The 25,073-nt window shown below is 44.8% G+C and overlaps 1 protein-coding gene across 2 annotated transcripts; it reads left to right on the top strand.

Annotated features, from left to right (window-relative positions):
- The first annotated feature begins 1,315 nt into the window (after nucleotides 1-1,315).
- On the top strand, nucleotides 1,316-24,069 carry tonsl (tonsoku-like, DNA repair protein). 2 transcript variants are annotated; one of them, XM_076299489.1, is made up of 28 exons: nucleotides 1,316-1,586; nucleotides 1,921-2,016; nucleotides 2,112-2,254; nucleotides 2,345-2,528; nucleotides 3,471-3,600; nucleotides 3,821-3,992; nucleotides 4,398-4,512; nucleotides 5,762-5,907; nucleotides 6,014-6,166; nucleotides 6,360-6,491; nucleotides 6,745-6,943; nucleotides 8,058-8,107; nucleotides 8,744-8,833; nucleotides 9,284-9,356; nucleotides 9,570-9,733; nucleotides 10,414-10,537; nucleotides 11,035-11,252; nucleotides 12,014-12,539; nucleotides 14,024-14,211; nucleotides 14,639-14,727; nucleotides 16,251-16,407; nucleotides 17,916-17,994; nucleotides 19,032-19,339; nucleotides 20,731-20,902; nucleotides 22,320-22,495; nucleotides 23,009-23,082; nucleotides 23,358-23,491; nucleotides 23,655-24,069. In XM_076299489.1, the coding sequence occupies exons 1-28, from the start codon at nucleotides 1,562-1,564 to the stop codon at nucleotides 23,843-23,845; spliced, it is 4,308 nt and encodes a 1,435-aa protein (XP_076155604.1). In that variant the 5' UTR covers nucleotides 1,316-1,561; the 3' UTR covers nucleotides 23,846-24,069. The 2 variants fall into 2 exon arrangements, with proteins under 2 accessions (XP_076155604.1, XP_076155603.1); XM_076299488.1 differs by having other exon boundaries at nucleotides 14,024-14,217.
- The last annotated feature ends 1,004 nt before the right edge of the window (nucleotides 24,070-25,073 follow it).

Genomic DNA, 25,073 nt, shown 5'->3' with positions numbered 1-25,073 from the left:
GCATTGCTCACATCGACCTCAGAGACACAGAAAGGTGCATCCTCATTTGCTTCACATGCTGCAGCTAGTGCAAGATAGTCTGTGTTTTTCATGTCAAAGCGAGCATAAAAAGCATTAAGTTCATCAGGGAGGGCTTTACTCACATTCATCATAGGAGGGGACTTTCTTTCAAAGCCAGTGATGGTTCGGAGTCCTTTCCACACTCGTGCTGGATCACCCTCCAAGAAATCAGCTTCAACTCTGTCTCTGTAGCGCCGCTTAGCATCTTTAATAGCTCTACGTAAACTATAAGATGCTGCTTTGTAATCCGTATCCCCTGAAATAAGCCCAGCATTATAAGTCATGGTGCGTGTCTTTAATGCCGTTCTCACTTCTCTATCCACCCATGGCTTCTGGTTAGGGAATTATCATGGGAAATATAACGTTCAGATATGCGTCAGATTATTATAATGGCATTGTATAACAACCCTCATAGTAATATTTAAACATTTTCAAATGTATTTATTTGTGTTGCTTTTATTTTCCCCTCCAACTTGCTGAGGCCCCCCTGGCACCCCCTCGCTGGCCCCCACTTTGAAAACCACTGCTATAGCCTACTCACAATGAAACATACATGAATTCATTCAACCTTCGAGATTCTGTGTTGCCCTGAGCATAGCATAGCTATATAAGCCTACATCACGAGTTTGCAATAAACATGACACATTATCACGTTGGAGAAGTAAGGTAGTTTGTTTAGAAGCCTGTGTGGTTGGATAGGTAGCCCACGTAGCCAGCTTTGAACTTGTTGGGAAAACTTCAAGGCGCGCATTGGTGGTTAACGTGAGGATATCCTCAAGAGTGGAGCTTGAAAATATGGTGTGGGACAGGGAGTGAATCGCAAATGGTAGAAGCGCCTGTTTTCCCTGTAGCACACACACACACACAATAGGTGCGTTCGTAAATTGCCACTCCGACGTTTTCACTGGGTGAGATGTTTTTCCCATGAGTATGAACCGGTATGAATGCACCTTGTGTGAGAAGCCCCTGGCCGCACCTTGCAGATCGGGGCTGGGCTCAATGTGGACATGATTAACGTACATGATAAACGGGACATAATTAACGTGGGCAGTAGTTCAAGGAGGATACGCTTTTATAGAGTTAAGCATTCTTCCTTGAGAAAAATTGAACTCCACATTGAGCCCAGCCCCGATCTGCAAGCTGCAGTCAGGGGTACTTGCCTGGTGTCCTGCGTCGACAGTCTGGTGCATTGTGGGTAATATAATGCAAGCCAATCGGTAAGCAAGCCTTCCTTGGCGCGACCTGCAAAGGAAGTCAGTCAGCAACAAAATAACGTGATGCTGAAAACAATGAATATACGCAAGTCTGTAAAACATTGATCGAGGAATTGTTAACGCTTTTATTTGTGTTTAACCTTACGGCATGCTTACGATAACAATAACATAACAGTTCTGTGGGTCTGCAACTCAATGTTTGATGATCCATCGAAGTTATCTAATTTCGGCTATTAGCGTTAGCTAAAGATATCTGGCTAACGTCAACTGGTCTGTGGTTGGTTAAAATGACCTTTTCACGGGAGATCAAACGTAAGAAACGAATTCTTGTTGAGCTGACAACAATGTATAATTATTTTGTTATCATAGCAAAGTTATTTCAAGATCACTGCAACAGTTTGTTACGTGGTAACACCAACGTTAGCGTTACTAGCGTTTATACTGTGTCTGCCTTTCTTACCTGCCTTGTCTGACATGCCCAACGTTACTTTGCAATACAAATGTTGTAATACAGATGTTGCGTGACCTCCGATATTTTCATACAAGTTACGCAGTGATTCATCATCGAAAAGGTCATACCTGTCTAACAAATGAATCTAGTTGGCTGGTTAAATATATCAGTATTTGTACATCTTTTCCTGTAAAGATTTACAGAAGGCCAAAAACAAAGCGCAGAGTAACCACAATTTGAGGGAAGAGGCCAGTCTTTGCAATCAGCTTGGAGAATTATTGGCCAGAAATGGTGAGTGTGCTGTGTTGCACTTAGTATCTTGCATTAATGAGTATGCTGGTTAGATTTGGCTTATTCAAGTTGGCACGGATAACTGTTTTTAACAGGAGATTACAAAACTGCTATTGAGGAACATAGACGAGAGCTGGCCCTCTCTGAGGCTTTGGGAGACGTTATTGGCTCAGCAGTGGCTAATCGGAAGATTGGAGAATGTTTTGCTGAGATGGGAAACACTGATTTGGCTCTCAAGGTGAGTGAATAACCCACCAATTTGACACAGAACAGACCAGACAGTAATAGGTCTTATTCATGTAATTCTGAGACTCTGCACTTGTTGCAGCATCAAAGGCGGCACCTGAAACTGGCATGCTCTGTCAATGATGCAGTAGAGGAACAGAGAGCCCTGGCCACCATTGGCCGGACCTACCTCTTTCGTTACGAATCTGACCAATCACAGGACAGCTTGGGCCAAGCGGAAGAGGCATTCAGGAAGAGTCTGACCATAGTAGACGATCGCCTAGAAGGTTAGTCAAGCATTCGAGAAAAGCCTGACTTTAGTGGACAATGGTCTAGATGTTTCATGTGGATGTGAGTGGGATTGGGAGCTCCACTGACTACCTTTAGCCGCCCGCATCAAATTCAATGGTGCCCCACACACTAGTGCGTCACCTCACACAGGGGTCCTATCCTGGGGGTCCCCTCATACAGCTCACACATTGAGCATGGCTCCGATGGCCTCATGACAAGCCGTCCCACTTCTGACACCATATGTAGCTTAGGGAGAGAACAGTGACCCCTCCCCTAAGGTCTCCTCTGCACTGCACTGTACAGCTTAAATGTTATTCTATTGCTGTAAGTTGCTGTGGATGAAAGCGTCTGCCAAATGAATAAATGTAAATGTAAAGTATAGATTGAGAATTGCGAAGTAAAGATTACATTCTCTTGACTTGTTATAGCAATCATATCACAGTTTTGCTCAGCCTTAAAGACACACTATGCGGTTTTTTTTTAGCTTAATGTGCAGGTTTTTTAGCTTAATTTACCTTAATTTAACAGCTTCAGAGTCATTGGAATGGTTATATGACTTTTTTCGGGTTGAATGGTGGCCGTCTCGCTTCCCCCTAGCGCCTGTGAGCGGAAAAACCACCCTTGCAACTGTGGGTCGCGGGCCGATGGCCTCAGTGTCAGGAAGTATAACGAGTGTAACTTTACTTTACTTGAATGCTTTACTGCGTTCAAATACACATACACGCCAGGCACCGGCTAGAAAAAGGTAGCGATGGAGTTTCTCAGACATTCGTCATGACGGAGCCAGCGAAAAAGAATCAAAAACCGAGAAAACAGTAAGGAATATGCCAATACTGCATAGTTTACCTTTAAAGGCACTTTGGTCTGTCACATGTACTGTACACTCATGTTAAGTTTCAATGTAACCTCTGTGGTGTGTGTGTGTGTGGCCCCTTTAGGTGAGTTGCCAGCACGGGAGCTGAGTGAAATGAAGGCGCGTCTCTTCCACAACCTGGGCTGCGTTTACGACCACCTGAAGGATCCGCAGCGCTGCAGCGAGTACATCCGCCGCAGCGTCTTCATCGCAGAGTGAGTGTCTGACCACCAGCCAACCTGTGAGCCAGAGCCAAGAAAGAAACCCCTTATTTAGCCTGTAATTCTCTGTGCTGTGTATTGTGGAACTACTCTGAAGATGTAAAGAGTGTTTACAGTACAGAGCAGCAGAAGCAGTTATCTGCAAGGCCTTCATTAGAGGTCTGAGGTCTTCAGTTGTGTCATTGATCTGAGTTCTTGACATTTTATTGTGTAGGAAGAACAATTTCTTGGAGGATCTGCAGAGAGCAAACTCCCTAATGGGAAGGATCCATTTTCGCAATAGCCAGCACTCCCGTGCCATGCGGTGTCTGGAGCAGGCCAAGGAATGTGCGCGCAAGATGAAGGACAAGTTTGGAGAGAGCGAGTGTTTCTGTAGTATTGCAGAGGTAGTCCTCTTTGACCCATCCTTCTATCTTGATCTTTGTCCGTTTATCTATTCAATACACACAATGAATAGGACCTCTGGAAAAATGACATAGTTTGAATCTAAATTTACTTTAAGGGGGTGTATTAAGCATACCTCTCTGTAGAGCAGCTCAAAGAGATGTCAGTATTTCATAATTGGATGAAACCACTCAACACATTTCTTAATGTCCCCTCAATGGACCTAACAATCGTGTAAAGAAAATGAGGTTATACCCATAGCTGAAATTGATAGTGCTAGATTTTTAGCTTTGTTCTGTCGTATGTGTGTCACTTTCTACTAGTGGATACTGGTAAAATGCCAGACAATAGATTTGATTCTACATCTCAACTTCATGTGCTGAGTCATGGTTTCTTTCTCTATCCAGATCCAACTTTCTTTAGGGGACTTTGTGGCTGCTCGCCGCTCGCTGAAAAAGGCCTTCACCTTGGGATCACAACATGCTGCTGATCGGGAAGCTGTGAAGAAGGCTCTAAAACAGGGTGAGCTCTATGGGACTTAAAGGGGTGGTTCAGGATTTTGGACATAGGACCTCATTTCCAAGTTAGCAAGTGTGATATTTATCAGTGGAGACCGCTTTCAACACGTTTCATCCAGTCCTTCTAATTGCAGAGTTCGCAGGTACTAGGCTAGCGCAAGTCATCAGTATGTGTTAGCCTGCCACTAAAAATACTTTTAGTGGCAGGCTACACTTTCCCACTCCAAAGTACACCCGAGGCAAATTCCAGACAATCGATGTCTGCGTCTAAATGTCTGTGTTGATTGAATAGTGTTAGAAATACAACTACCCTTGCATCGCGTTGCAATAGTTATACTTTGTTCCCTGAAGTTGGTAGTAGGCATTTAAGCAATGCAGCGGCGGACTGATATTACCAAGGGTACTACTAGGTATCCCTCTGTTTACTTTTCGGCGCAGTACTACTAACCGGAGCAAGTATAATTTCGCCACTGCTAAGAAACTAGTCCCTCAAAATGTAATGCGTTTATTGAAATGCAAGGATAGAATAATGTTAGAAATAAAACTATCAACACAGACATTTACATCGATAGTCTGGCGTTATAATTTATTTGCCTCGGGTGTACTGTGGAGTGGGAAAGACTGTTTTTAGTGGCAGGTTAACACATACTGATGACTTGCGCTAGCTTAGCACCTAAGAACTCTGCAACTTGAAGGACTGGAGGAAATGTGTTGAAAACGGTCTCCACTGATAAATATCACACTTGCTAACTTGGAAATGAGGTTCTATGTCCAAAATCCTGAACCACCCCTTTAACACAACAAAGCCACAGAGCTGCAAAAGGCTTGGCCAGCAGCCAGGCCAATGGACTCTCTGCTGAATTACAGAAGCTTAGCAGGTGTGAGCTTAGTTAGTACTTTGATGGGAGACCTCCTGGGAAAAGTAAGTTGCTGCTTGCTGCTCAGATCCCAATGCTCCAGTACAGTGGGCACGGGGACACTTATTACAAAGAGTGGCGGTTCCTCGGTGCCGATTCGCTCATTCCCTCTCCACTTCAGGCTGGTGTGTTGTGACTGTTCTGGCACATTATGGCCCCCGTGCATCACATTGGTGGTGGTTAGCGAGTTCCCTTTCACTGTAAATCGCTTTGGATGCCTTGATAAGTGCTGCATAAATGCAATGTGTTGGTGTTGCTTCCAAATTCCCCAGGTCCTCTTCCACTAATTATTGAGTGTGTTTTGCTGCAACTGACCAGTTTTGGTTCCCTTTGCAGCCATTCGAGGTGTCCACCTGGAGGAGGCCATAGCTGAGCTGAAGGACGGGCAGACCCATGAGGCCATGGGGCTGGCTGAACAACTGGGGGATTTGTACTCCAAACTGGGTTGCTTTAACAAAGCGCTGGACTCCTACCTCACGCAGGTAAGCAAGCGCATCATAAGCCTCATGCTACTTTATGTTTCTGATTGGCAATATTTTTATACTGATAGACTATCTAGCTTTTCATCTGCATTTGTCCTCCTCTCAGCTTTCCTGTGGTAAGACTCTGGGTAAATCTCCTCGGGAGCTGGCGGTGATTCACGTCTCTCTGGCTGTTACCTACACGGATCTGCGGCAGCACCACAAGGCCATCGAGCACTACAGGCAGGAGCTGGCACTGAGACAGGGCAACCCCAAAGAGGTGAGGGTCCCCCATCACCTAATGATGGAACATTGTCTCAGTTCTTTATCTAATATGCTTTCCCTTTTTTTTCTGTGAATTGTGTTGTGGCACTCATAATCTGTAATTCATGCTGTAACTGTTGACCTTTGCAATGGCATGTTTTGGTTAATATCACCGATCACATAAATATGCCCCCCCCCCCATGCATTAGGAGTGTAAGACATGGTTGAACATAGCGGGGTGTCAGGAGGAGGCAGAGGCGTCTGTGGACGAGCTGGACATCAGCTATGCGTCTGCTCTGCGCTGCGCTGAGAAAGAAGGGACGTCTTTGGCGTCACTACAGGTGAGTGACCACACCCTGGGCCATTGAGGTTGCACAGCTGACAGAACTTCACTTCCTATAATAATAATCATTCAGATGCTATATTTTAAGCAGACTAGTTTTATGGTTATAATAAAATGGACATGGATCAGACACTAGTTTCTGCACTGTGCAAGTTAATCAATTAACTTTGCTGATCCCGGCCTTAGTTCGCCAAGCGTTCTTATAGCTGGACAATATTGTAAAGGTGTCTGGTCTCTCGGTCCCCCATCAGAAACGTGTACTGCGCCAGTGGCTAGCTGTCCAACAACGCTTCGGCTCGCAGCACTCCAGTGACACGCGCCGCAGGCTGGACGATCTCTGCACCGCCACAGGACTGAACCCTGATGCCAGCGACGGAGAGGAGGAAGAGGAGGAGGGCGAGGAGAACAGCGAGCCTCTGGAGGACAGTGACATCCAGTTCTCAGACTCTGGTGTGAACATAGCCCTGTCATTGGCTCCACTGTGGATAGCTGTTCTTTAAAAATGGGATTTGTCCTGGTTGACTGTCAGCATGGTCAATTTACGTCAAATAGTGTGTGTGTGTGTGTGTGTGTGCGTGCATGCGTGTCAAAGAGGCAGTAAGGATGGTAGCAGACCAGGAGTAGGACGGCCCAAAAATGGTGATTTATTAAATCCCAAAATGCCAGAGGTGCAAAAATATTTACAGTGACAAAAAATAAGAAAAATAAAGAAAAAAACATTTCAAAAGCAAGAAAATAAACCTAAATATCCCAACACACAGCACAGAGATGTTCTCTCTCTTGTAGCATCTGTTCCTAGAAAAAGGCTAAAACCCCACCCATAGGCTATACTAACACAGATCAATTACCATAGGCTATACTATCACACATCAATTACCGGTAACAGTACATTAGAAAAGACAACACCTTGCATAATGCTTTAAAACATATTCCCCATAACACATCTGTTTATATCCGGCTACAAAAACATGCATGTCATATACTATTTAATAACATTCCCGTAGCGCATTATTTTCCCCCTGTGGCTCTCTTACGCAATGGAAACTGACTGTACCCCACTACCTGAAATAGGGGAGCAGTTCCACCACTTCCTGTTTGACAGTGGGACTGCATGAACCCCATCCTCGGGTTGGCTACCCTTCTATTGTGAGGATTACTAGCTTACAACTTATGCACATAACCAATACAGTAAACACATTTAGATGTAGCATGTTATGTGTGTCGTGATGTTAAATACACCATTGTGTTGCCGGTAGGCCTTTCCCGACAAAATTTAACAAACATCTCAGGAAACAAACTACAAATGGCAAAACTGTGCACATAACAAACAACAAACAACATATCAACTAATAGCTAATCATGTTGTGATCTATGCTTTCATATGTGTGGAACAATGATGAATGAATGTTGAATGAATGTTGCGGATTCCGCTTGTCAGTTCATTGATGTGGATGTCTTACAATGTCTTTTATCGACTTGTACATTTCATTTGAAATACACATCTTTACTTTACTTTATTTTACTTTACGTATCTTAATTGTGATATTTGGGTGTGTTCTTTCAGATGATGAAGAATTTGACAAAATGTTGTCTGGGCGGAGGAAGCTTGGCCGGGTAAGAGCACCGTCTCATTCTCAGACTCTTCTGGGTGTCCATTCTCTCTTTGGTTAACACATACTGCTATCATGAGTCTGAGCATGAGGCTGGTTTGTAGCATGCTCAGACTCCACCGTTGAGAAACCTCAAAATTGACCACAGTTGAATGGGGTTGGGGTGGGGAGTTAGGGGTGCACCCTGGTGCAAAATAATTGAAAACAAATTTGCACCCGTGAAAATGCTGTAAAAACTGATCTCTCTTCCTTTCTCCATGTTCTTGTGTGTGTGTCACTTGTCTTATGAGAATGGCTTTTGCCACCCTGGAGTAAAGATGCATTATTGCTGGGCAGTGCTTTCCACTTAAGACTACAATTTCTCTTGCATTTTTGTTGAAATGGACCCTGTCTCCTTCTCGTTTCATTTCATTTGCACAAAGGTGTAGGATCACTGGCGCTGGTGAGATCTAGCCTGACCATAGTCAAGATGCACTGAAATAGATATAGGTACATGATGCCACAGGAGCAAATGCACAGGGCCCTTTTGCAGACACCATTGAGAAACATCACAGTAGACTGCAGTAGGATGGGTGGGTATGTGAAGGGAGCAGTAGATGGCCGGCTCTGATGCAGCCCCTCTCTCTCTGTGTCCCCACAGTGGAACCGGCGGAATGAGAAGGGGGAGACGTGTCTGCACAGGGCCTGCATTGACGGGAATCTACGACAGGTGCAGCTCCTGCTAGAACAGGTGAGTGGGCTAGTGCGGGTCAGAAGATGCTCTTATGCTAGATAGATAGATACTTTAGGAAAATTGTAGGCATCCAGTAGCTTATACAACCATAACACAACAAACACACATAGATCTCACATACATAAAAATCACAGAAATGTAAAAATTTAACAAAGGTCGGGTATGGACTGACCATGTGATGCATTGATCATGGTAAGGTGCTAAGGTAGAGTGTGTGTAATTGTGGTAGTATTCCCTTAAGGGCCTTTCAAACCAAGAACGATAGCTATGACGATTGCTATACGATAACGACAAAAAAGTATGGCTATAGTTAATGTGTCGACATCTGTCCACACATAAACGATAACGACACAAACAACGATATCGTCGGGTATTTCCGTTATCGTAATAGTTATCGCTCTTGGTCTGAACGGCCTTTTTATCCCATGGCTTTTTTATTTCTCTTAGGGGCACCCTGTCAATCCCAAAGACTACTGCGGATGGACTCCTCTTCACGAGGCTGCCAACCATGGCCATGAAGGTAGAGCCAAGAAAAACAAAATGGTCTATTCTATTTAGTAGGACAGTAGAAGTTGACAGGAAATGGGAGTAGGATGGGGAAATTACCGTTGGTCGGAATCAAACCCAGGTCCCCGTGGGCTCTTCCAGTGACCCAGTGCCCCCCACTCAAAAGTTTAGTTAGCACATAGACACTAGACCACTGAAGCCTTCTCTTGTGTCCATCCTCTCCCAGAGATCGTGGCTGTGATGCTGGAGCGTGGGGCCAACATCAACGACCCCGGCGGCCCCATGTGTGACGGGGTCACCCCGCTGCACGATGCCCTGAGCTGCGGGCACTTCGCTGTAGCCCGTCTGCTGGTGGAGAGGGGGGCCTCCGTGAACATGCGCAATGCCAAGGTTGGCTATCACACAGTGTGCAGATCTGCACTCTGCTTTTTTTCTCTGGTTATAACACAGACCAGCTGAAAAAACATGGTGCTAAATGAGGTGTGATAAAACACACAATTCTTAACACATTCTTGGTGCGAGTTCATATAATTCAACAGAGCTGTAACAAGTACATGCTAAACACATCTTAAGTGTATAGCCACACATTTCAGGGCGTGCCTGTTGTTATAAGCATCCAGCTATGCTGCTCTGAGCGTGACCTAAACATACATGATGTCCTCTGAAAGCGTGGGTCAGAGTCACATCAGACCATGGCAATGGGTCCATCCATAAGTCTTTGTCTTGCTAATATCAGGCTATGTTAGTATGTTCATTTTTGCCCAAATGCACACAATTCTTTAGCCATGTAGATTTACACACAGACAGACAGACACACACACACACACACGCACACACACTTTCATACATTCTTTCATTTGCTTCTGAAGAAGAAGGGGAAAAGGCTCTTATAATAGCTTGTCTTTTTATTGATTATTTATTAATATTGACCTAATGAGTAAACCGAAAAAATAAGAAAGATGTGAAGTTGCAAAACCTTGTGTAACTATAGGCTATATAAATAAAGACTGCTTGGTTTATTGTAAAAAGGAGAATCTGTAGCTATCAAAAATGGATGTGTTTGTGTTCAGGGGGACACAGCGCTGGACAGCCTTCGTCAGTGGTTTAAGACGTACAGTCGGGAGCTGGACTCTGATGCCAGGCAGGAGTGTGCTGTTACTGAGAAACTGCTGAGGAGAGCCGTGGCAGGAGGAGGTGAGGGTGTTGGGTCGCTCTGTCACCACAACACCACGACACACACCTCTACTTTAGTTCTCACCCTAAAAGTACATTTGTGTGTCAAGTATGAGTTTAACTCATGAGACTATGAGTTCAATGCATTTATTAGTTCTGTGTTAATTTATGCCATGTTTTGGGTATATAACTGAAATAGAAAGGATAGGACGGCTCTCCCCATTCACCTTTTTTAAGAGTTTGGGCCAGATGCCCTTCTTCAGCGTGTGTGGCAATTTCACCCACAAACACAGCTGTGCTTAACTACAGATGTTCATACCTGACACAACAGGTATACCTCAACAGGGGGAGCTCCAATTACACTGTACGTTACAGAAATGTTTCATACAAACAAAACAAACGAGAATTACTAAAAAATGGAACAGTATCTTATGTTCTCTCTCTCTCTATCTCTCTCTCTCTCCCCCTCTCCCCCTCTCTCTCCCCCTCTCTGTATTCTTCCTGCTCGCACCGTCCAGTTCCGACTGCTGCAGTCACTCCAAAGCCCCAGGCTCCTCTGTTGAACAGTCAGCTGTTTGATGCTGAGAACTCTGAGCCGCTCATGTCCTCCCAACGGTCCCCGCCCCGCCCCGTCAGCTCTCAGGAGAGCCCTGCTGCCCCGCGCAGTACCCAGCGGAGACCACCGGCCAGCACGGGCCGCCGCCACCGAGGGACGGAGGACGCCATCCTGTTCGGGGTACTGAAGCCTGATCTCACTTTCACTGACCATTGTCAGTCATTCTCAGTCCTTACAGTTTCATTAAGCCTAAGAAGAAAAACCCTTCTTTATTCACGTAGAGTAGAAGAGGTCCATGGCAATTGAGTCCACTATTTTCTTTACTTTTGCTTATGCAAAGGTTTCCACTGATGGAAAACAGCGGAATGTTTTTTTTTTTAACCACAATGGTTTTCAGTGAGTGTGTGTTTTATCCCATTTCATTTCATAAAAGGTTTTTGATATGGAGCTACTTGTGACTGTACAGTCTTTTATGATTCTTCAGAGTACTAATAGCCTTAGACTGTTCTGGCACTCCAAGTATCTGTATCATTCAAAAAACTACTTTCAGAAGCTAACATGTCTGGGGCACTTTTTAGACCCTTGGTCATTTACAAACAGGGCAGTTTTTACTCTGCTCGGCTTTGTGTAACTCCTAGAACCATCACAGCACACCATGGAGACCAGAGTGGAATGTTTTAGCAGCACTTCTGGTTTTAAAGGGCAAGCGGGAATAATTTGGCTGCATTCAACCACAGGCCCTCTGCTTCCAGGAAAGAGGACAAAAAAAAAGTCAGCAGAAAATCTCTCTTTGGATGTGTGGTTTGCTGCTAAGCCAGTGCCCACATGTAGCTGATTTAGAGGCTATATTGATCAGGAGTGTGTGTGAGAAGAACTGCTTGGGGAGCTTGGAGGTTTCCACTGGTCTAAAATGAGTTGTGTGTGTGATTTTTTTTTTCTAGTTGGAGAGCAGTTGCTCGGATCAGAGTGACTCCGATGACCCCATCAGCCCCCTGCGGCCCATCCGACCCAGACTACGTTTCCCAGCAGCCCCGTCGGCCCCAGACACTCCTCCTCAACAGGAGGCTGTGTCAGCGCACATGTCCAGGGAGCCGACGGCGGCGGCCATGTCCACATCCGCGTCCACTGCCCCATCTAGGACAGAGGAGTACCGGCTGGCCATGAAGAGCCTGGGCAGTGCCACCACCCGCCTCTTCTCCCAGAGCCTGTCCGAGCCCGCGTTCAGCAGCACGCCGGCCAGCGACCGGACAGCCCTGGTCCCCGAGGAGGAGTACTTGGCCGACGACTGGCTGGAGGACGACCTGGGCGAGATGCAGCCCAAGAAGAAGAGGAAGATGGCGTCTGAGCTGGAGGGCAGGAGAGAGAACGTCGAGCCTCTAAGCCGTACTTCGGCCTCGGCCTCTGTCTCCCACACAGCCTCTTACTCAGCCTTCGCCTCGGCCTCATCTGAGTCATCCTCATCCAGGGGTACGCAGCGCTGACTTTCGGTTTTTGTACTGTTCGCAAACTCAAATACAAACTCACACTCACACTTTACTCACTGCAGTGTTCTTGTTAGACCATGTTCACACAGTTTCCCACACATCCACACGTACACATAGACACCCACTCAGCCGCAGAGAGATGTGAAACTTTGTTGAAGCTGAGAATAGCCCTATTGAGGGACGTTTTCTTATTAATTCACCATCTCTACCTTCAGGTGTTGGGCATATATGCAAAAGGTGACAGATCTCAAGGTGCATCTCTAATCCTGGTCAGAGAGTGTACCCCCATAGTCCACACTTGCACATTGACCCACACACGCTCACACAGAAACTACACAGCTATCAGTGTTGCGCGGGTTGATCTAAATTGAGCGGTCGCCCGCGGTTTCGAGTCATAAAAAAATAGTTATCGGGTCATTTTCGGGCGGGTCAGTTAAAATTAATTTAATATATATTGATTAATAATATAATGAGAAGGCAAACATCAATATTTAACTCATAATAGCTTTTTAAAGATATCATTGGCTAAATGAATCGATGCAGCATGAACTTGCCACATAGGCAGGCTATCTGTGTGATAGAAGGATGAAACTGGAGACACGATAATTTAAAATAATATATACACTCCTCCGGGAAAAGCGAAGTATTGGAAGTATTTGGAATATTTCTTAAAAGTATGAAAGCCACAAAACAGACACGACCAAGATGGCTTGTCACAAATACGGCATTGCCCTCCCAGCATAACTGAGTAGGCTAACTTCAAGTGCAATTCCCAGACCTCAAGCAATATATTGCTTCATGCACAATGACCACTGGAACAGATTTTTGTTTTAAAGCTAGGCACAAGACCTAATGACAAGTAGCTTGGCTCAGTAAAATAATGCTGATACCTTTCGTCAGCCTACCGGTATTTTAACTGCTGTGTGCGTGCGCTCTCTCTCCTGCACAAACATTCTCTCTCCTGCATGCTAGTTGTGTGTAGTTCTACTGCATAAAATTCAACAAATTAGTTTGTTTTACACATATGGCCTATTGACATGCAGTTAATATAGGCTACAGTGCAGTGAACAGTCTGGAAATTATGGTAGGCCAACTTGGAGTGACACAGAGGAGAATTCTCTCACTCCTTGTAGCCTGATGGTACGCACAGTGCTTACGGCCGTACACCTGCAGGCACCGCTGATTAAGGGCATTCTGTTCCTGTTTATGTAAAGGTTTTACACAGCTCAATAAGGATACACTGCATGTAAGGCTACACTAACCAAAAGTCGGTCGTAGATCGGTTAATATTCGTGTTACGAATTGCGGTATGGTTGATTTAAATATCGGGTGAGCATAGGCCGCTTGTGACAGCTATAACTGCTCAATTAGCACAACTTTTCTCACAGAATGTTGCCTTCCATTCTTCAACCTCTTTCTCTACCCGTTCGGTAGCCCTAATTATGTATCCCCCCTCTGTGTCTGCAGTACGCACCTCCTCCAATAGGGGTCTCTCGATGAAGAAGGGCCAGGCTAAGGCGAGGCAGGTGAAGATGACCCAGCTCTCTGGCATGGTGATGCTGGGCCGCAGAGAGGTCAGTAGGTCACCCAGCCCCACCATCACCCAGGACGACGACCCCATGCAGTTCACGGCTATGCACCAGCACAGTGTGCCTGTAAGGGTGAGGAACTGATGATGGCCTATCTTCCATTAGTTGTCTTGAGGCTTGTTATATGCTATATCCATCTTTGAGTGTGAATTTTAAGTGTGAATTTTTGCATCAATGTCTTGTTAATATCAATAGCATATTTGGCGCTAGACATGGCTTGAAACAGCAGTGATGTAGTTGTATGAGCTTTATATTCAAGATGGTATATGAGCATCTTTGGCTTTGCTGCTGTTGGAGTCATGCATTCCCTCTGAGGAAAAATGCACATTCAAAACCATTAGCATTTAGAATGCCCATTTCTTTTAATTAATTTCTATCAGGTGTCATGATGGCCTAATAAGCTGGAAGCGTTCGTAGTTTTTGTCTGGTGTTTACCATTTTGTCTGTCTGTCTGTCTGTCTATATTTCCCCTTGTGTTCTGATCTTATGTCAGGCCCCAGCCGTTGCTGCCCCGATGCCTGCACCTATCAGGATGAGGGTCAGAGTTCAGGACAACGTCTTTCTCATTCCAGTTCCCCACAGGTTTGTCTGCGCTCACCTTCACCTGCACCCATGCGGACTGTAGAGCACACAGGAGAGAAGAACACACAATACACCATGATACCAAATGGTGTAATAGTCCTGCACGAGAGGAGAGGAGCACATGGGCATCTTACATGTTAAATGTTACACTTTAGAGCAGGGGTGGGCAACTTATTTCCCCAAGGGGCCACATGACAAACTGGGACTGTTGAGGAGGGCCGGACCCAAAATACCGAACTCAAGTCTGAACTCAATTCTGTTCAATTCTATTCTGTTCTTGTATAACATTAAGTAAATCATATTGCTTTTGTTTACTAATCGTAAGAACAGATGAAAATGTGAGTGAGACAAAGGAAAAACAGCAATATTTAATCTATGTCCAGTATTTAATCCTCATTCTCGAAAATGATTTTTTGACATTGACATTTTTTTTCAGTTTTCAAAGACTGATATAAAAAAGTACTACAATATCTATATAATAAGGCTAGGTCATGAAAATGTGAAGGAGTCAGTACAACCGATAGGCCTGTGCCACCATTTCATCAACACAGCAATATTTCATCATTAAATCATTACCATCATTAAATTAACTCTATGCAGAATTAGACTACGAAAATGTGGAGCAGACAATAGTAGGCTGTCATTAGTTTATCAACATGCACAAAGAAAACTATTTTAAAAATGTAGGCTATGTTTTTGCTTTAACTTTATGCACATAACTGTGATTGGTCAACTCGCTCTGTGTGTTGAGCCGGCTGCTTCAAGCAACCTGTGGGTAGTAGCATCATACTAGTTCGCTAACATAAGCTTTGCAAATAAACTCAGACATATTTTGGTTACAATTACGGGGTTATCCGATTGTAAACTGTCTATCTGCCAGTAACGTTTTGAAATGAACACTTCGTATCGCCAACGAGCAGCAGTAGGAGTTCGTTCTAACAACCTTTGCGGTGGTGAGCGATGCAGACATAAGAGACACAAAACTTTGAAAGGTTTACGCCGACGTAAAGGCAACTGCATTGTGTCGACGCAGAAGCATAAATGCACATCAGTGAGGGTGTTTACGTCGTATGCATCCACGCACAACGATATTGATTTGCATGCATTATCTCTATGCTAGGCTCTTGACTATTGTTCTTTCACGGACCTTACGCGGGCCGGTCAGGGAAAGCCCACGGGCCGTATGTTGCCCATGTATGCTTTAGAGTCTGTGAGTGTGAGTTGTGAGCTGTAACACAATGCCCATTCCTTCCTCTAATAACTTTTTTGTGTTATTTACTAATCTCCAATTTTAATGTGTGAAATTTGTTGAGTGCTTTTTTACCAAGATATAGTACTCATCAACGTGTGTGTGTGTGTGCACGTGTGTGTGTGCACGTGTGTGTGTGCACGTGTGTGTGTGCACGTGTGTGTGCGCACGTGTGTGTGTGTGTGTGTGTGTGTGCTTGCGTCCGCTCTCAGTTCTGTCAGGATGAACTGAACTATAGTTTGCATGTGTTGACCAGAGGCTCTCCTCTCTACAGCACGGCCGACTCCTGCACCGTGTCTTGGCTGTGCGAGCAGGCAGCCCAACGCTACTACCAGACCTGTGGCCTCCTGCCACGCCTCTCGCTGCAGAAAGAGGGCGCTCTGCTCGCACCGCAGGATCCCCTCCTGGCTGTCCTGCACACCAACGAGGAGGTAAGAGGGCATGGCAGGGCAGGGCAGTAGAAAATAATCAAAGAAAGAAACTTAGAACTACATCATGCACAATATATTGGTGATATGAAAGTAAAATAATTTAAAATGCCTCTATATCTAAATTGCCACTATAGGGAGGGAAAGTAATCTCATCGCCAGCTACTGGTTGCGTTCCTAGTTTAGCGGAGTGGATGGGATTTTTTTTTTTTTGAAAAAACTTAATTTAATACCTCCCATTTGCTATGCACTGGGGTCACCTCTATTGCTTCTAGTGGTCATACCTTATTTTTAGGATCAGTTGAATTGTTTTGAGTTTTTTATGTAACATGGTAATAACAAACTACAGTTGCATGCGACGTCACAGGTTTGGACGCTTCATCTCTAACTGATCAAAATGGGAAATTTGCTTGACTGGCGTAACATATTTTTGTAATAACGGAGCGTGATGTAAACTGCATGGTGATTACCTTTATGTCAGGATAACTTGTGTTTTGCTCCTACTCACAGGAAGAGATGACCGTAAGTGTTAAGTGTCAATGCTAACGAGGCTAATAAACAAACCATGCTACCGTGAGTAACGTGGAAGGGTAAAGTCACGTAACTTTTTTTGTAGTCCGTTTATGAAACCAAACGAGCAATTTAAATTTTTTAAAGAAGGCAAAATAGGGCCAGACATTTTCGCAGTTAGTAGATTATTACTGTATACACACTGAAAAATATTTTTGGTGGATAACTTCGCTGATTTGGCTTCACAATATTTTTTTAAGAATAGGTCTATACATGGATTTCTATGCTACGTCACGAAAACATGCGTGCGCAACTAAGAGGCAGAAAGCACCATACATGGATTTCTATGCAACGTTACGAAAACATGTGTGCGCAACTAAGAGGCAGAAAGCACCATACATGGATTTCTATGCAACTTCACGAAAACATGTGTGCGCAACTAAGAGGCAGAAAGCACCACAGAACAGCATAGAGCAGTGCTGTCCTAGCCTGGGTGCCATTCCGAATTTAGTCCTTAACTTAGTCCTTCCTTAATGCAAATGAACGGCAAACTCTGAAATATAGTCTGAAATGAGATGTTGTTATGATTGAGACAACAGGGTATACAAAAAATTCCGATTGTAGCTTACAGCAGCCGACTATTTAGGTTAAGTTTATAACGTTGTGGACGGCCACCAAGCGTCTTCTGCCCCACGGCTGCGTGCACATTTAGTTTTGTTGGTAAACGGGAAACCTGTGTATGGGACTTAATATTGGAGCTTCTCTTCGATAGGAACACAACCATTTGGGTCACTGGTTTTCCCTCTCCCTCCCTATTGTAACTGCTGCTGCTGCTACCACTATGACTACTCCTAGTCGAGTTGTAACTTGTGTCTAGTGTGCCTTTCTTGTGGTTAGATTCTGTGTGACTATATTGGAGAGACAACGTGTTCCTGTTTGTGTGTGTGTGTGTGTGTGTGTGTGTGTGTGTGTGTGTGTGTGTTGTGCTGAATGGTGTGAAGGTTGTTGCCAAAGTGTGTTCCTGGGACCTGCCCCCTCTGCCTGAGCGCTACCAGAAGGCCTGCCGCAGCCTGGCTGTGGGTGAGTCACCGTGGGAAACCAGTCACTCTTCAGCCCCTCATTATAGCACCTTCTCTGTGCTCTGATGAGCAGTTTGATGTACTGCAACCCTGTCACCAAATGACCAAATATCTAGGAAAGAGATGAATGTGTCTTTTTGTGACACTTTGTCACACAAATATTTTTTGATCAATGTGACACTATATAATAGCTTTCATTGTATGTTTGTTAAAGTTTTGTGCTGGGACAAGTTTCTCTAAAACTTAGGTTAGGGGTATATGTCTACTACAGACAGAGAGAGACATAGAGTGTATTACGCAGAGCAAGGCTTCAGAGTCTTCTTCATTAAATTCTGTCTCACACATCACACCTACAAATAGCATGTGAACATGATCAAAATCCCCCAAGGCTAAGAATTCGGTTTCGTTTAACATAAGGTGTGAACACTAATATTAACTTCCTTCACACCTTGCACAAGGCACACACGCAGCTGAGCTCCTCACACTTTACTTGCACGGTCCCTGCCCCATCTAGTTGTTCACACAAGAGCTTGCTCAAAGTACAGTTCACAAGTACAGTTGTTTGAATTTGTCAAAACAGTTCCGGTTCTCTTTGTTTCATGTTTCTTGCACCAGTTTGAAGGATGTGCAAGTTAAATGTTCATTCATAGCAAATGGATGTGTCCACTGAAAAAATGAACGTTCATGCATTGCACTGACCACAGAGGTGTCGGATATCAATTTGGCATGTCAACTCTTATCACACAAAGATGAAAGTTTCTTTTAACTGGTTCAGTGTTGATGGGCATTTTTGTCAATGCCTCCTCGAAGCAGTTGTTGGCAAATGGAAATGTGTGGCACATTCAGTGTTTGTACATTATGTAACATATATATCTTCAAGAATCTAGACAGAAAAAAAGTTCTTGTATTTAATTCATTTCTATGTGTTTGTGTGCATGTGTGTTTGTGTGCATGTGTGTTTGTGTGCATGTGTGTTTGTGTGCATGTGTGTTTGTGTGTGTGTGTGTGTGTGTGTGTGTTTGTGTGTGCACATTCCAGACGAGAGTGTGCGCGTGTTGCGTCTGTGCGAGGCGCAGGACGGCAGCTCCTCGGTGAGCGTGTGTGGACTCAGCCTGGCCTCCACGGCCCTGGCCCCTCTGCTGCGCGCCCTCAAGCTCCAGGCCAGTCTGACGGAGCTGCGGCTCGCCGCCAATCGCCTCGGTGACGGCCTCCTCCCTGAGCTGGTGGCCGCCGTGGCCACCATGCCCAGGCTCCGCCTGCTGGATGTGTCGGCCAATCTGATCACCGGAGAAGGGCTCAAGAAGGCTGCTGATTCGCTGGATGGGAAGAGTCAGCCCACCTTCCCAGTGAGTATCCAGTGGGTGGCCAGCAGGGCTCATTCCCTGGCTTTACAGAAGGGTTTGGATGATCTTTTTGTAATTAAATGGGATTTGGATCACTGATTTGTTGTTTGGCATATAAGGTCAGATGTTAGCAGTTGTTTACACATATTTGTAAAAAGCCTCTTTACCTCAAGAAATACATTACACTAATTTAAAGGTCCCATTTGTGTCTCTGTTTGACTGCAACATATAAAATCAAATATAGTCTTGTTTGTCTAGACAGTGGTTTATGTACCTGGCCCAAGAGGTACAAATACATCCTATTAGTGAGGTTAATGAGGGATATCCTGAGCCTTCAGAACTTCTCTCCAACCACATCAGATAAGACTCCACATATCTTAAATATATCACTTGCTTGCACACTTCAGACTGATGGCCTGAAATATTAAGTTGAATTAAATTTCAACAAGGTTCACCATAGTCCATAATCAACAGAGGGACAGAAAGGCACAGAGAGAGAAAGAGAGAGAAAGAGAGAGAAAGAGAGAGACAGAGAGAGACAGAGAGAGAGAACACTTAAGCGTACTACATACTCGCCGCACCCGACCGGTAGCGCGACAACGTGACGTCAAAATTGCGGTTCAGGTTGTGCACAGTAGATTTTTTTTCAGATGCGCGCGACAAGCAGAATGAGCTTGAAGCCAAGATCATGCAGGGAGCATGCGTGCCTCTATACACATCAACCACATTCAGGCATTTCATATAGCCTAGCCCACATCTTAAATAAACATGTTTGAATAGTCAGTTTGAGAAGAGAGGGAAATTAACCTAGGTTACCAGCGAGAGTTCGTGATTTTTAAATAGTCTGCTGGATAAGTTAAAGAAGCTACCAGAGAGAGGAAATTAAGATGAAAGACCTAGGACCCAGGAACATGCCAATAATCCAGCAAAAGGTAACAAAGATATTTATTTTTTTATATTTATTTATATAAAATTTCCCTCTGGATGAATAAAGTATCTATCTATCTATCTAGCTGCACACACCTTGGAAACTAGATGGGAATTATGGTAGTTGTGAATAGCAGCAACCGAAGTCTGAAGTATCATCACAGAGGGTAGTTTTTACTGCCATTGAGGCCAATGCCAATTCAGGAGAATATTGCAACTAGTGTTGCGACCACCACGTGCGAGTATAAATGGTCACGGCGCTCCTGTGACGTCACATTGTCCCGCTACCGGCGGGAGTGGCGAGTATGTAGGACGCTTTAAACACCAACTCTCAAACATATTTGAAGCATCAATAAACCCTCTTCCCCTCTTCCTAGCAAGCCAAGCAAGTGTGATCCCAGTGCACGTGTTAGAACCACAGATGTACTGAAAGGTACCCCCCCCCCTCCCCCTCTTTCTTGTCGTAGTGCCTGGAGGAGCTGAACCTCAGTATGAACCCACTGGGCGATGGACACACCCAGGCTCTGGCCTGCCTACTGTCAGCATGCCCCCTGCTGGCCACTCTGTCCTTGCAGGGCTGCGGCCTCACCGCACGCTTCCTGCAGCAACACCGCCTCCTGCTGGCCAGCGCCTTGACCGGTAACACAGCTCTCATTCTTACGCATCCTTTTCTACTCTCATCAATGTCTTTATGTCCTTATGTTTACATGTTAGACTTTACTTTGTTGCAAGAACTAGCTATGTGTCATATTTGCCTAGGGCTGAAACAATGCATCGATATGAATCGATTGTTACAACCCGGCTCTAAGCCGCAACATAAAGAGGGAGTCGGGACAACAGAGATAACTTTAACCAATAAAGTATTTATTTAAAAGTAACCAAAAGCAATAAATAACCATTACCAAAAGATGTCTAGGGGAAAGTAAAAGCAAAGTCCTTTTAGGCAAGTCCCTCCACTTGGCAGTCATATTGCAAGGCTTTTTGGACACTCATCGGGCATCCTATTCGGCAGAAATGCGCATGCGCAAGGCTTCACGACACCAACCTTGCTCCAGCGGCAAGTTCACAACACATAATTGGCACGATGTCTTCACAACACACCATATGATTGCCTCAATGTATTCACATCACACCACATGATTGGCTCAATGTATGTCGACGGTTTGCCGAGGAAGGGGTGGGATATGCGTAGACAACGGCCATATTGGCGTTACAAACTAACCCCATGCATTTCTATGGAGGATTTTTTGAGTGTTGTGTCTCCTCATTAGAAAGTCTCTGGTAAAAGCATGTATGCAAGTGTGTTCATGTGGGTGTGTGTGTATGCCAAAGTCAGTATGATGTTCCAAGATAGAAAGTGTCAGTGGGAGAGAGAACCCAAAGGTGCCTGCAACAGAATGTGCCTAACAGAAAAGTGCCCAAATCAAGAGAGAACAACCCCTTGAATACCCACATACCTTTACCAGGTGTGCGTGATTAGCTAATTACAATACAAGCTATGCCAAGCTATTAGCTAATACAAGCTATGCCTGTTTTTCCCATGCAAAGGCCACGCCAGGCCTGAAGGGGACACAGCGGGTTGTAACACGATGCATCAACCTAATTTGCCTTATTCACCCGGCGGCAACGAGGCTACAGGGTACACTTGCCATCACACTTCAGTTCAGCAGATGGTGGTAATGCGCTCTGTTTGCAAACTGCCCAAAAAAAACTCACTGAAGAAGAAGGTTACTCTGGCAGGCCCTATGGGCAGGCCAGCGAACCCTTCTTCTTTTTCTGTGAGCTTGTTCTGTGAACCAAAATCTATAATTTCTTATCGACAACAGACCCCATTATCGCATCAAATCGCTACAAAAGTATTGAAAAGAATCAAATCGTTGGCTTAAAGAATCCATATTGTATAGAATCGTGATGAAACTTGTGATTTACACCCCTTGCCACTGCCTTAATACTCTGTATCTCCCCACAAAGAACCGTTTTGGTACCATTAGTGTTGGCCAGTCAGTGGCATCCTGATCAGCGGGTCTGTGTTAGTAATGGGGCTCTCCTGATGCAGGCACTGGGCACCTGAGGACTATGACGCTATCCCATAACTCCCTGGGCTCCACGGGCTTTGAGCTGGTGTTGAAGACGCTACCCCTCCACCTCCTCTCCCATCTCCACCTGACCGCTGTGTGCCGCGGGCCAGCTGACCAGCCAGCTCTGGAGCTCCTGGCCACGCATCTCGCTCAGGTACCTCTAACCACCTCCGTCATCTCGCTAATCACATGGCAGGCTTGAGAACCCCAAATGAGTTTTGAGGGTAGCATAGTGGCTTGCATTGCACTGGTAGCACAGTGGCTAGGGAGCTGAGTTAGCATGTAGCAGCCTGAAAAGTTGAGGGTTCAATGCCCTACTGCAACCATTGTGCCCTTGAGCAGAGCACTTAGCCCTGAGTTACTCTGGGCTGACTGGCCCTTGTAGTAATTGACCTAAGTCGCTTTGGATAAAAGCATCAACCAAATGAATGAACAAGACTATGTAAGAGGGGAGATGGGTGACATTTTTAGTTTCTCCATATCTATGTCTGTTACCACCTGCAAACTGACGAGATCAGATCACCGTTTTCATCTACTTGATCAAGTGTAGGAACCTTTGTCAGACCTTTTCAGAAGTCAAGTTTGATATTTAAATAGCGTTTCAATACCTTCTATATCCGCTCAAATTTGTTGAATTTGTTGTCTTCCTCTTGTGTTTCTTCCATAGAACGACTGCTCACTTACCCACCTCAGTCTGGCCAGCAATGGACTGACTGACCACAGTGTTGCCTCCCTGGCCAGGTCTGTCTAATCGCTACTGGCCACTGCTCCACATGTGGTCATTTATCGTGTAATTACTTGTATCATTCTGGCTGTCTGTGATCTTTGGTGTGTCTAGTTTGCATGCATCATGTTACTTGAATGTGCTGCTGCAAGCTGCCTGCATTAACAGGATGTGGTGTGAATCGGAGGTCTATTTTGGGTTATTACTGTTATTGGGGCCTCTTGTTGTTGATGTGTAATCTACGATGAACCTAAGGTTGGCTGTCTTGCCTTCTTTGCATTGATCTGCTCAGATGCTTGCCTGTCTGTCCCTCACTGGTGTCCTTGGACCTGTCGGCCAACCCGGACGTGACGTCCGCTGGTCTTCACAGTCTTCTGATGGCTCTGCGGGAGGCCCGGCGGCCCCTGGTCCAGCTCAACCTCCAGGGTACAGAACACTGACCTCTTACCTGCTCCTCTGAGGCACATCTCTACTCACTCATAGCACATAGAGAACATTCTTAAAGTCACTTCACAATCTTTCTCTCTCTCTCTCCATCCTTTCCTCCACCTTTCTGTCTCTGTGTGTCTCTTCCCTCACTTTCAAATAGGGTGTCAGGTTGCTGGTCCCTGGAATACTATTTGCTTGGATGACCTTGCCGAATACGTCCGGGACTTGTCTCTTTGCTCCCAGAGGCTCAACAAGCTGGACCAGCAGGCCTTGCAGCAGAGCTGGCATTTGCAGAGCCGAACGCTTCTCCGTCAGTCCAAGTGCATGATGAGCACGACCGGACCCATATGAACACCACCAGCAGCAAAACATGACCTTCCGGTGCTTTCCTAAAAGTTTCCAGGTTGGAACAAAGCCCCTCCCCTTTTATTACTGTATAAATGTAAAGTATTCCTCTTGTGTAATACAATGTTTAATTAGACACACTATTACACGTCATTGTGTTTTTGGATATGTTGTATTTAAGTGGTTTTGAATGTTTAAGAAGAAATGCTATTAAACTTTATCAGGTGTCATGATTAGCTGGGTACCTTTTTGTTGTAAATGGGGTAAACACTGGGAGCTTCACAAAGGCTCATACCGTACAGGTTTCTAGTACATAGCATAGATTCAAAGTACTAGAACTGAGAGTCCTAGGATCACTGTTTTCAAACATGGCCCTTGAGGTCCAATGTTTGGTTTAGCAATTCTTATCTTATCTTTTTAGTTTACACTAACCAAGTCCCCCAATTGTTAGTGCCTTATAAACGTTATTCAAAGTAAGGCTGCATGATTTAGGGAAAATATCTAATTGCGATTTTTCTGACCGATATTGTAATTGCGATATAATTTTTGAATGTCAATTAATTGGTTCAATTCAATAATTCCAATGTCTCTTTCATTTTTGCCACCCCTGTTTGGTGAGCACACCTGGTGCACAATAAGCACAGCACCCCCGATCGACTATGAAGCTCACCAATCAGAATTTCTGTGCCCCTCACACACTACGCACACCCACCAACCAGAAGTGGCATAGTCAAGGAGGACGAAATGAATATAAAAGTCAGAAATTTGACAATGAATTGCAATAGGTAATTGCGTTGGTTCATATTGCGATTGCTATAATTGTGCAGCCCTAATTCAAAGCATAGTTGGGAAAACCAATATAATAGTTTCATATTATATTCATATTTTTGTTATATATGATAAAACAAGTGGAGACCAAAATATTTTCTGCACAGTCATCCAAGACAATCATGGTTTGACATCACCATAAAACCTCATTCAGTCACAAAACTATGTACCGGTAAGAGCCAGAAACTATTTTCATTTTCAAGAGGAGGCGATCTCAGGAAACCACAATTAGTTTCACTACATACAGTATAATTCTGACTCGCACATTTCTATGACTTTGATGTTGAAAAAGAATCACTATACAGATGCATGTATCTCTTAACACAGTTCTGACCTTGACTAGTCTGCTTATGTGCTAGACTAAGGGCCCCACTGCGCTGCTGGGAGATTGATGAGGTAGGCTTTT

Source organism: Alosa pseudoharengus, unplaced genomic scaffold, assembly GCF_046254945.1.
Source record: "Alosa pseudoharengus isolate Yale_2024_CS ecotype anadromous, Long Island Sound unplaced genomic scaffold, YU_APseudo_1.1 YU_APseudo_1.1_scf_22, whole genome shotgun sequence".
NCBI classification, from domain to species: Eukaryota; Metazoa; Chordata; class Actinopteri; order Clupeiformes; family Clupeidae; genus Alosa; species Alosa pseudoharengus.
This window is presented reverse-complemented; position numbering and strand designations above follow the sequence as displayed.